Raw genomic sequence first — 13,178 nt, forward strand, 5'->3', positions numbered from 1 at the left:
GTGAGTCTTCAACGCATTATATATGAACTGGGAATGTACAGGTTAAATCCCTAACAGATATAGGAAGATGGTGGCCTAGTGGTCAAGTTGTACGGCTTCCAAATACACCAGAAGGTTGTGAGTTCAATACCAGTGCATTATCAGTGCATTGTACCCCTGAGCAAGGTACTTAACCCTGAGTTGCTCCAGGGAGACTGTCCCTGTACTTGGTTCACTGTAAATTGCTCTGGATAAGAGTGTCCGCTGAATGACCTGTAATGTAATGTAATTATCGTCGTGTCTATCAGCAGCTATGTATCCTGTCCTTCAGCTTGATACAAATAGTGCTCTGGATAATGTTATTAACTGGAAGCCTTTGCATTAAAGTTGCAAGCTCACTGACAGATGAAGGTTGACACCCTAATCCAAAAGGAGGTATTTAGTTGAAACTACAGATTATGTAGTGTTAGTTCAGCTAAATGTGTGATTTTTTTTATAGTTATATAAAATGCACAAATTTACTTTGGGATAGTTTTTGTCACTGGATTTATTGATGACAGTGATATTTTTGGGCAAAGTGCGCTCGAAGGTATGTGGGCAAAAGTGCAGGGGAAACAAATACACTCTACCCAGAATTCACTACAGAATTTCACAGACAGGCATGCAATATAATGCAAATTCATACTACAACACTAATACAAGTTCGACAATAGGCGAAAGTGCAATACGACTTTTCTATCAAAATATGAGTTATTACTAGTGGTTGTGATCTCTAATCACCATTCACGTTTGTAATTATACAACACCATTGCAAAGGACGAAATATCTTACCCGAGTTCCTCAGTTTGCGGTTCCTGAACACCGAGATGATCACCAGCAGATTCCCCAGCACGTCTACCACCGTGGTGAAGATCAAAACGCTGGCCAGGATTGCTATGACCCATGCAGGGCGGGCGTTCCCGTCCGTGGCCAGTGTGCGCTCTAGCTGCCCCAGCCGTGGCTCTGTCCGGTTCTTTATGATTGTGAATGTGTCCGGCATCACTGGCCCACAGCCCAACGCTGCTGTCAAGTCCCAACTGTGCTTTATGTCCCGTAGGTACCGCCGGTACCGGTGTGTCCCAAACGAAACATGGAGCGCACCTGGATGCCTCCCCGAGTTCCAGAGCGCACGTCAAGTCTGATACTTAGGCGATATGAGTTACTTGATATCATGTGGTGTTCATGTGTGTCCTATATATATATTGTTACATCAACTCTTCGCTTTGTTTTTCTTCACACAAAATACATCCATCCACGTGCCACCAAAAGCTGATCGGACACGCGACGGCGCCACACCTCCTCCCTGGTGAGCAAATGTAACTTATTTGTCGTTTGGATAATATTTCATAAAAGAAGGTCCAGTCAACTCATATTCAAGTCTTCATCCTCCTCAAGTGCCTCTGGCTTGCATCTTGGCATCTCCGACTCCCATCCATGCGCCCACGTAAGAAGAATCCTTTCAAAAATGTCAAACCATTGTACCGCCTCAGGAGTCCTTGTGATTTAATTTGCTATTCTCTGCACTAACGGAGGAATGAATTGTCTTCTCTTACCATTTGTGATGTCCTTGCCATGCGCTGAACTACGACGCAGCCGGCGCTGTGTGTGGCGAAGAGGCACTGTGGTAAATATCACAGATATGCCCTCAGATGGGCACACAGCAGGATGTGGAGAAATCCACAGAGTGAGGACGGAGAGAGACACGATTCCAACAACATCATTGTTACCTCTGACCTGGCTTTATGTGTCTCTCCCTTTCTCTCCCCTCTTACTGTCCTTTCATTTCGTCGCGCCATCTCCCACTACCATACCGAGGCGTGCGTGCAAACAAAGATTCCCCTCATTTCCCCCTGCCGATTCCCAGAGTGACTTCCCAGAATCAGTCTTTGATCTCGGCACAATGCTCGGAGTTGCTGTAAGTGTACACACAGTGGTGGGTATGCACTGGAAGTCCAATCAGCATGCTTAGTATTTTGATATTTAGAATTTTCATGATTAGAATTTTGAAAGTACACTAATTGCAGGCATCACTACAGGTCTTAATGTAAAGTTATATATATATATATATATATATATATATATATATATATATATATATTAGTACAATTTGTGCTTTAGTGGGTTTATTAAAACCTGTGTTAATGCATTAACTGTTTTTTAATGACCACAAGAAACACCATATGAAAATGATCATGAAAAACAGCTGGAGCTATATGATACACTTTGCACCATGCAGTCAGAGCAAGTGGAGGTGGCAGCCTAATCCCATTCATCCTTAATGTGGGTAGCTGTTGGTAACAGTGCAGTCGAACTCTCCATCTGATCCAGTGGTTTCATATGTCATCGATACTGTCAGTGCCGGTGGTGACACATTGAGGCCAAGTGCCTTTCGCTTGTTTAGCTCTTCACTGCTGGGCAAATGGCTGCAGCGAATGCCCTCAGGCACAGCAGCAGGAGCATATTAGAGCAGACCAGTGGCAGCTTCAAAGCAGGGTGATGTGATGACCAGGCTACTGGCTGTGAGGTTAGCCAGATTGGCACACACACACACACACACAAACACACACACATATATATAATACGGAGACAAACTCAGTTGCAGAGTTAGGGCTGAACACTGCCACACTATTACGAATAAAGAAAACCAATGGCATTGATGTACAAATCATAAATCTGCAAAATGAAAACTGCAAAGCCCTGATAATGCTGTGCTATGAGTATGGTGGACATGCGTCAAAGACTTCTGTATCTATAACCAATGTGATTACTGTGTTTGCCCGCTCGGAAAGAACCTTCAATAATCTTAAGCATTCACTCATGGCAGTGAAGCATATGATTGTGGGTATAAAAGCAGGAATTGGGGGAAGTGGATGAATGATGTTCGGACAAACTGGCAACAACAACTGCACATCAACACTGTCCTCTACAAGACACAGTATGGTGGCTTCCCCTTATGCTCTTTGTGCTGTACTCTACATTTCAGTTAAATTGATTCGTTTTTTGTTGGCTAATTCTCTGAGCCATTGTTCCGCAGAGAGTTTCGTTGAAATGACCAGATGGTGCCACCAAAACAAATGTATGCAGAATAGGTTGTAAAGAAAACAAAGGAAAACTATCCTGGAAATATCACACTGTAGGTAAATATTATTTTGTCTTTTGAAATAAGTGTGGAGAGTAAGCCTTCAGTAGGGATTAGGGCTGTCGAATTAATGCGTTCATTTCGATTAATTAATCACCGGAAAAATAACGCCCCCAACGATTTGTTGTGTATTACATGAGTTGAATAAAATTGTTCTATTTGCTAACGTTGTGCTTGGAGTGTACTAATGGGTACAACGTTTAATATGTAAGCATGCTACTGGCTCAACGGGTGGCAATGTTGATATGTTGGTCGGTCGACCCTCAGAGGAAGAAGCTCAATGACTGACATTAGCTCAAAGCACCAGTGTGTGTGTGTGTGTGTGTGTGTGTGTGTCACCTTCTGATTATCTTTATAATATTTAAAAGTTGCAAAGTGTTGGCCAGTTGATCAAAATATGTTTATTATCAACTTCTTGCTATTTATAATTTCAGATTTGATCAATTGTTTGATTTTGATATTCCTTTTTAACAGCGTCACAACATTTATATCTGTAGATGACCAACTTTGGCAGATGGCTTATTTGAACATGGGAAACCTTTCTTAATGATAAACACTCAATATGTCTAACTGCAGAAAATATGTATCATAATTTGAGAATTTGGTGCACAATCTCAAAAATACTACATGGAATTTGGTGGAAAAAAAGGACGTAAACTAATGAATGTTTAAGGAGATTTTGCTATTTGGATTTGGAATTCCTTCCATTAGATTATATTTTTATAGCAACAACGAGACTCCCACAGGTTCAAAGTTCACAGGTAGACGCTTTTTATCCAATCCTGCAGTACGTCTGCAGTGTCGAGCAAATACTTTTTAACTTGAAATGTTAGTGTTATAGTGTCTTCGGGTGTAACAGCAATAATTGTTTTTGGCGGAGGTTTGTGCTCTCCAGTTGCCTTTATTGGTGTGTTTGTCGCACAGCCTTATGATTGTTATTTTGAGTATTTAGATGGACTGTAAAGTTTATTAGCACAGGCATTTCACACTTGCACAGTTCAACAAGGACCTTGTAAAAATCTTATAGTTGTTGCTACTTCAGCAAATCTAAATGCTTATTCTGCGGGTGAGAATAAAAAAAAACCCCTGATGATCAAAGCACAATATAGAACAGATCTCCTGCTTACCAAATTCAGATCTCAGCAATCTCGAGGGTGACAGCGTACCAATTCCTCGTAGCTAAAGCAGATAACAAGCTGAGCTCTGAGGCCCGTGATGCAGTCAAATATCTCAGCAGCATTTTTTGATCAATCATTCTTCCTCACCTTTGTTTAAGGCAGTATTTCTTTACAAGATCAGAACAAACTGGGGAGTAATAAAACGGTAATAAAGTCCAACAGCGTAATACTGAAAGGCACTCACAAATCAGCACATCAGAGCTCAAGAAAGAAACACATCCCTGATAATGGGATTCAACGTTTGCTGTGCTCTTTATGTAGTTTGCAGAAAGTGGCCAAGAGAAAAATAAAATCCTTCCATTGAAAGAAAATTTTAGATAATTTTTCTTTTAATGTCATGTTAATGTGATAATGTTCAGTAGAGTCATGCGGCATAATCCAATGACATTTATGCACATTCATCACACAAGAAAATCCAATAAAGGACATGAAGTATGCTGCAGAGCTTTTAACTTCCCTTTCTCACACGCTGCCGTTTTGCGGGCATATGCCAGAGGATTGCCTTAGTAATAATCTGTTACAACAGCACAGGGAGGGGGGGGGGGAATGGAACAGGGCTGGTACACACAGCTTCTTCTGCGCAGACACATACAGCTGACGGCAGCTTTCTGATATGAATTCATAAAGTCATACATGGACGTGACCCCTTCCCGTAAAATCTTCCCTGTTCTCTGGCTTTGGCAGTGTCGGCATGTTGTGTCTGATTACTCATAAAATCAAAGTATTTGTGAATAATATGTGTGATGAAATTGCTTCAGACACTGACAACATTTGTGACCATTATGCTCATGTGAGTGTTATACTGTTATAGTGCACGTATGACTGTGTGTGCCTGTGTGTGCCTGTGTGTGTGTGTGTGTGTGCACGAACGTGTCTGTGTCATCAGAGGCAGATGTTAGAACATACTGTAGATTAGGTCTGACTGGGTGTGTAATCCTGTTGTTACTGAGAACAGTGTGGATGTATAATCACCCACAAAGCTACTCCTCAATAAGCAGAAACTGGGGAATGGTAATCTCTCATACTTTTCCCACTTCTCTGCTCATCTGATGCCTTTCCTTACATGATCCATCCTTCACTCCCCTCCTCCTTTATGTAACATCCATTCATTCTTATGTCCATCCTTTCCAAACCCTGCTGTGTCCGGCCAGATCTGGAGGAACGTCATTGTTAAAAAAAAGCAGAGAAGAAGAAGCAGAGGAGATGAATAGTGTATGTGGGGGTAGAAAGAGGTTTTAAGTTGCTTAGCTGAATCAGTGGTGTAAATTCCAGATGGTCCAATGAAAAGCCAGCAGAGCTAAAGGGAATAGCAGGTCCTCATCAGTTTCCTCTGATGCATGATGATTAAGTCACTTTGTTTATTTCTGTCTCTCTCTCTTTCTCTGTCTGTCTCTGTTTCCCCTCACACACCCTCATATATGCCTTTTGCTTGACATGTGGCTATCACTAGGAGAGCCAGCATGTGTGGAATACGTTAAACAAGCGGGATTGTCCTCAAATTATTGGGGAATATGGCATAATCCTTTGCAGAATAATTTAATAAAATGTGAAAACTGGATGAATACATTTGCTTGCAGTATTTCACATCCCTCTGAAGAGACAGTGTGACTATTTCTACCTGTGGTGTGTTGTTTACAATTTTGTTGTTGATTCGGACATGTACGGCTGGAGGCACAGGTAATGTTATGTAAGGTTTTGCCCGGAATGTCTTGTGGGTAATGACTATTCTTTTTCTCCCTCTAGCGTCAAAATAAAGGCCGGACAACAACACAATGAATGCATGGCTTCAGAGAAAGCTGACATGACACCTACACCTGTTAGAGGTTTTTTGCCTGCTATCACTCCAGACATCTTTAGCACATTATGCTAAGTGATAAAACCTAATTTTCTGTGTTGCCTTGTTGTTACATGCAGGGGTAACAGACGAAACAATGATTCATGTGTTGTGATCAACATGGGGAGCAAAACAAGCTGATTATTCTTGGGCTGTAAAGTCGGTAATATGAATGGTAGAATCTCAGAAATGTCATCAAGTTTTATGTACATTTTACACAAAAATGCAGGATTTGTACTGGGCGGAGGATTCAACTCCCTCAGGTTCTGCCTTGTACCCAACTTGTTTGAGTCTTTTGTGGTTCATGGTTCCTGCAGGGAGAGGGAATAGAACTGGAACAAGCCAGCCAACATTTGACTATGAGCTATTTCCATCTATTGCACTGACACAAACTGGCATGCACTAAAAGATATATGAAATGTTTCACTCAAAAATGATATCCACTGCTCAAGAAAATGTAACACTTACTCTGACAAAATGATTGCTGCCATGAAAATACAGCTATTGCTGCAGCTGCTGGCTTTCTTCACATGTAAACTTTGCAAAGAGTCATTTTAAAGGATGTAATGATGGATTCTTCATTATGAATCATGTTAAGGTTCCTTTCCCCCGGCCCAAACCTAAGACAATTAGGCATGCATGCTATGACTGAATTCTGACTTATCTCAGTGCTTGCACACACAATACCTTCTTATAATATGTTTAGGAGTGGGCCAGGGCTTCTTGTGTTAAACTCCCCCCCCCCCTAACTATAACACTTTGGGAGGAAGCATGTTAAGCAGCGTGCGGAGACAGACATTATATATCTGTATTACAGAAAACACATGGACACGTACAGTACAAGCCCACGTATACGCCTCCTCGCCCTTTAATTGGCCTGAAATATGTTGTATGTGGGGAAATGAAACCCAAACATCAGGGGAATGTCTGGTTGCCATGGGAATGTTTCCTTTGCAGACAGTCAGCCTATTGGTGTTTATACGAGGAGGGTTGGATGATAACAAGGACAAAGTTTGTGTGTCAACTCCACAGGGTCAGAAAAAGGAAAAAAACCTCAAAGGTTCTGCGGTGCCTTTCCTTGTTAGTTACACACCGAGTGAGTGCAGAGCATAGATCCTGATCATCGCCTGCTTTCTACCTTTTGTCACCAATCAAGAATTAATGACTGGTCACCCTTTGAGGATGTAGAAAGAGCGATTAAGAAATGTCCTTGTAACACTCAGTAATTATAGTTGCTTTCATTTGGAATATGTGCAGAGGTGCATGTTCTTTTAATCTAATACATACTGAAGCTGTGGTTTTAATTGTTCATGTATGGCTGATAGCAGGTGTACGTAACGCATAACAGATTTCTGCACAGACAGCAAAAGTATTATCTTATCACTGACAGATGCTTTTGAGAGATGCACAGTCTGCATAATTTGATCACAGCACTTGGTCAGTATGAAAATAAACTCACAGGAACAAAGAGTAGCACACAATAAGTGGGATACATCTATTCAAGTCAGCAAAAGAAACCTGTTCCTGAGGTAAACAATAGCCCATAGTGAGAAGATTATGCTGAAATCGGCTCAACTGGTGACAGCGTATGCACCCAAAGCAATCTCAGCCATCATCGTAACACCCTTTTCAAATAATCTCAATGATTTAAAAATAAAATGTTTTGTTTTACCTAGTCCTAACCCTTTATGTCAGGACATCAGTGACTTTAAGCTCTGCTAAGTAAATCTGCCAGATTCTAGTCAGGAAGGAAAGAAAAAAAAAGATATAAGAGGCATGACAGGACTGATTTGATAGGATTAAATATTTGTGGGGATTATTTATCTCATGTAGTCTGCTTTGAGATAAAGCTCACCTGCCATCGAGTACATATTTACCCTTAAGACAGATGCCTTTTTTCTTTCCAATAAAGTTTGAATCTGCACGATTGGAGCATTTATTTTTTTAAAGTACATCCACATTGGTACATAAACATTGCACTTTTAGCACATCAGCCACTTGAAATGACTGAAAATCCAGCAGACTGGACAGGTACTTTGTGACATTAATCAACTTGAATGTATGGCAATAAAATAGTAAAACAAGACAGCCAGGCTTTCTTACTAGTTAGCCGTGTTGATTCACAGCATTGAGGCTCTAGGTTCAAGTTGCAGCCTTTGGAAGCTGCTCGTCCTGTGTTGAGTTTGCATGTTCTCACAGTATTCCCGTGGGTTTCCTTTCAGTGCTCCTTTTTCCTTCCACAGTCCAGAGACATGCAGGCCAGGTGAACCGGAAACGGTAAAGTGCCCACAGGTGTGAATGTTTTCTTTTTTGTGTGTGAGTCTGACCTGTCCGGGATGTTTCTGTCTGTTGCTTGGGACACGCTTCAGCAAACCACTTACAGAGCAGGCCTGCATAGGAAATGGGTAAAGAGAATGAACGGATGGATGGATGGATTGACACCATACTGAGAGAAATGAATACATTCGGTGACACTAAGCTTGATCATGTTAAGACCTCACAGTTGATGTGTTGCTATTCCAAAAAGGGTTCATCCGTATGGTATCTTTCAGTATAACATTATCCACAGTTATTCTGAAAAACAACATGTTTGCAATAACAATCAATACATTTACTCTCACCGGCAAGAAGATTTTTCACTTTCAACAAAAGCAATTCAAAACATAAAATACTTTTAATGGCATTTGCTGTTAGGATTCCTAGGACTCCATTTGAATGCTCCAACAAAGTGCCCTTTAATGTTTAAGAGCTGTCTTTATTTACAGTGTTACATCGCATTGAAGCCATATGTACAATACATGCTGTCTGATGTTTTTCTCTGCAGCACAAGTTGAATGTTTTGTCAAAAAAAACCTTTAGTCTGGCTCCTTCACAATCCACGACTGTCCTGAACTGCCGTTATGAATATGTTAATCCTTAAATACTCCTAGTTAGTTACTACCTGTTTATTCTGCCTGCGTTTTAAAGTTGTTTAACATGGAGTTTAATTCAATTTACATTCCCTTTCGTTGTGTGTAAGGTGGGAACACAGCAGCATTTACACTGTGTTATCAGTGAGGCAACCATGTGTACACGTCTTGGGTGAGCGATTCTGTATTCATCGATGCATTTCCACACAATTCTCTAAGCCTTTCAGCACATAAAGTCTGAAAATTCATATCACATATTAATACCAGGTGTAAAGTGGTCTTAAATCTAACTGCTGCTAAAAGTTAAGCTTTGGTAATATATATATATACAAGGTACATAATATACATCAGAATCTATGTTTATTTCCACACATTGTCTTTCATCAAATAGATCAAAACTATTGTTAAGTTGAGAAAAAAACAAAAAATATGTAGCATTACCTAAAGTGCTGTATTTAATTATAGCTTATATGAGCCAGATAACCCTGACGCTTGTGTTCGTGAAGCAATCAAACACATGAATATTAAATAAATATATAATAGAATAGTTAAATGAATAAATAAAGATCTCCTGGTATCAACGTCTGGTAATCATAATAGCATCTCTGGGGCTATGTCTGTGATGTGGGCGAACAGTTCTCTTCAAAACAACCCCAAGCATGTGCCAGTAAAAATAAGAAATGCATTAAGCATGCCATGGTTGAGCTAACAAAAGGATTGTGTGTGCGCGTTTGAACGTGTGCGATTAAACAGAACAAAGTATGAAACACACAATAACATATATACACAAGTTGGTATCATCTAAAAACAGAGACACACTGGTTCCTTTCATATTTCCATGTTGATAAATGATGTGCTCTAGTGGTTCTTTAAATAATGAATGTAATAACATTGATTCACAGCCAATCTCAGCTACCTTTCATGCAACACAGGTGAAGGCGTCTAGAGAACACATATATTTCCTCGTATTCCTCCATCTTATAAATGAGCCGGGGGATTGGTGGTGGATTAGTGTTTGCTTACAGCAGGATGATAATGCGGGATAATAAAAGTATATATGGTAATATTCCCCTTTCATTATTTTTAGGTGGTGGACCAACGGTGTGATAATATAAATGTCAAGTATAATCAGAGAGAGCCACAGCGTCTCTTTCAATTACAAAGGAACATTACACGTATTTGTTTTAAACAGTCTTGTGTGCTCATTTAAATTCATCCCAGTCTGTTGTGGGTTCAGATTGGGTAGAGGCTCTGTTTATTCGCGTGGCTCTCCTGGCTCTGAGGGATACCAGGTTCAGTAGTCTCTCAAGCTCGTCCCCAGAACCTGTCAGACTGCTGGAGCTGAGACCACTGCGATCCTCCTGCGAACCCCTCCACTCCCCTGTCTGTAAGTCCCACGCCCTGAGGGGGGGCAGAAGTTGAGCCGGGTGCAGGTTGATGCCCGGGGGGCTTGAAGGGTATCCTTCGTAGGCTCGACGGGTTGGGGGTAGAGTGTCATAAAGGCTCTCTGAGTCTTCACTCTGCTCTGGGTCATGGCTGGACTCTCGGTATTCCTCGTAAACCGGCGAGGAGCTGTCCTGGTCGTGCGACTGCTGCTGGTCTCTGCGGTCCTGGCATGCCCCCATGTCTCTGCTCCTGTTGCCTGTGTCCTTTCCGTCCCCGTCGTACCTTCTCTTTTCTTTTCTGTCCAGGATGCGTTTCCTCTCCCACTCACCCGTCTGATTCCTCTCCCAATGGAAGGCCCTCCTCGAGGTCTCCCGCCCTTGCTCTCTGCCCCGGTCACCGTCACAGCCCATCACTTTGTAGTCCAGCTGGAGAGACCGTGTGCTGCCTCCTCGTCTGATGTTTTGCAGGGTGTCACCGAGGTTGTAATTGGATTCCAGCTCTGGTGGACGCAGACGTGACGGTGACAGCCAGCTCGATGTCTGACTGGAAGACTCCCATCGGTATGCTGTAAATAAAAGGACAAATGCAGAAAGAATAAATCTTTTAAATACTTTGGAATAGTTTCAGTGAGAAATTGTATGTTATTAAGTAGATAGACGACCTACTTAAGAGAAACATTTTCTTTAGTTAACATACTGTGTTTGGAGCCTGAGGCTTTATTCCCTGGACAAACTAGTGCTGCCAAATCACTGGAAGTAAGTAGTTCTCTGTTGAATGTGTGCGTTACGTTACAAACAGACGTTCTGCAACGCACAGAGCGAGCAAGGAATGAGATTATTTATCTAATAGGATCAGCCAGTGAAAGGTGCCACATCAATAAATCACTTCACTTCTAAAACAACAGTATCATCATAATCTTATCTACAGGAGGTAAGTGAGGTGACACAGTGAATATGTTTTCACTTACTGGAGAGACCGATGAAGTTCCATCTCTGCCCTCCTAAAGCCACAACAGCTAATTCTAGGTATAAATTATTTTTTTACTGCCTCCTAGTAAACAAACTCCTTTACTTAAAAGGAAAGAAATGTTCCTAACATTAATGAATAGCCTGGCTTGTTGTGTTTCTCCATTTTAGCCTTTCCTGTGCTCATTATCTACTCCCTTGATCTGTTTTTTTTTCTTATAGAAATGAGTTGCTTGTAAGTTGAGAGTGTGTCTGTACATGTGTAAGTGTGCGTTGCAGGTTTGAGACGATGTAAGTGCGTGTTTGTTTGTGTCTCTGATGCAGCGAGAGGCTTGTAAATGGCTCTATTTCTCCCTCTGTCACTATGGAGCTGACTGCGTTCAGTGGGACTGTGTGTCTCATTTAGAATGTATTAATGTGCAAATAAAATCAGTAAACAAAAATTCATTTCTATTTCTACGACTGATTTCATGCTGTTAAATGGACTGACACAGAACTCGCCACTAATCCTCTTTTTCATTCAAGCTACAGAATGCAGGTTGCATAATTCATGGTTTGGGTTAATGAGCTGTGAGTGAATAAATATCATATTGATAAAGAGAGAGAAGACAGGGGGGTTATCCTGTGTGGGATGGAGAGTACACTTCACAAGCAGTGCCAGTTCCTTGTATATAATGCATGACACGTGTGGACAGAGATATCTAATAGATTGCTGTGCCAACACGCCACAAAACATGAGGGAGTTCTTATTGCATGCCATGCTGCTGAAATATTTCTATCTCTGGTTGAAATGTGTTCAAATGAAAAGTGAAAGTGGAAAGAAAACAACATAATTTATATAAAATAAATGAATGTTCTTTCAATGCACAATGTACTACTTGATGAATTCTACACAAATCTCATTTTTTGCTGTGCAGATGGCGACTTGTTGTCAGTAAAGCGGAAAACAAAAAGAATATATCATGGGACAGGAAGCCTTTGATGGTGAAATGCTCTTTTCATAGAAACAACTGAATGCAGAAAGACACAGTGAATTATGACACGGGAAAAAAAAACCCCAACTGGATAATGGGAGAGGGAGGCATTGAGCACATCGCAGATACATGTAAAAAAAGACACCTAGCAACACAATTCACAACACGTGATATGCACATACATACACATGCGCTGTGATTGTACACACAGACACAGGTTGTTTTATGCAAACAAAATGAATGTCTTTTTGTATGCAGGATGTTATGATTATGTTTGTCATGGTGAGCATGTAAATTAAAATAAAATGTTTTTTTGCACAAGTGTTAAATACACACTAACCCCAATGGGTTATTTGGAACAACCTAATGGACAACAGTTCCACTGATCATTCAATTCTCTCCGTCTGAAATAAAGCTTCTTGTGCTTCAGTCGGCTGGCAGCGACAGAGACATAAACACATACTTGCTTTGGTTGTGAAATGCTTTGTTGACCCACTGAATTACATGCAAATGAGAACAAACAGACTCTGTAACTACGAGCCAATTAATATTGGTTTTGAGACTAGCACAAGCCACTGACGAGAACATCTTATGTGATAGATGCAGCCGTATCATGCCTTATGTTTGTATTTGATCATAGAAAGCTGTATTTTATTTTGAAAAAGTGTAGCAGAATCTTTGTCAAATCAAAATAATTGTTATATCCCTTATCAAACCCACAAGACATAAATAACTAAAACTCTAACTTTCAAATGAGATGTTTGAGCTCTAAAGC

The 13,178-nt window shown here is 40.8% G+C and overlaps 2 protein-coding genes across 2 annotated transcripts in view; both read right to left on the reverse strand.

Annotated features, from left to right (window-relative positions):
• mtnr1bb (melatonin receptor 1Bb) overlaps positions 1–1,799 on the reverse strand; it is a 35,062-nt gene extending 33,263 nt beyond the window's left edge. The window contains exon 1 of the mRNA XM_029448620.1: positions 811–1,799. Coding sequence (XP_029304480.1) covers positions 811–1,018 — 208 coding nt within the window. The 5' untranslated portion in view covers positions 1,019–1,799. The remainder of the gene's footprint in view (positions 1–810) is intronic.
• A 7,715-nt stretch (positions 1,800–9,514) lies between these two features.
• Positions 9,515–13,178, reverse strand: part of fat3b (FAT atypical cadherin 3b) — a 60,467-nt gene continuing 56,803 nt past the window's right edge. Inside the window, exon 53 of the mRNA XM_029447977.1 lies at positions 9,515–11,029. Within this exon, the coding sequence (XP_029303837.1) occupies positions 10,281–11,029 (749 nt within the window). The 3' untranslated portion in view covers positions 9,515–10,280. The remainder of the gene's footprint in view (positions 11,030–13,178) is intronic.

This window comes from Cottoperca gobio, chromosome 14 (assembly GCF_900634415.1).
Source record: "Cottoperca gobio chromosome 14, fCotGob3.1, whole genome shotgun sequence".
NCBI lineage: Eukaryota > Metazoa > Chordata > Actinopteri > Perciformes > Bovichtidae > Cottoperca > Cottoperca gobio.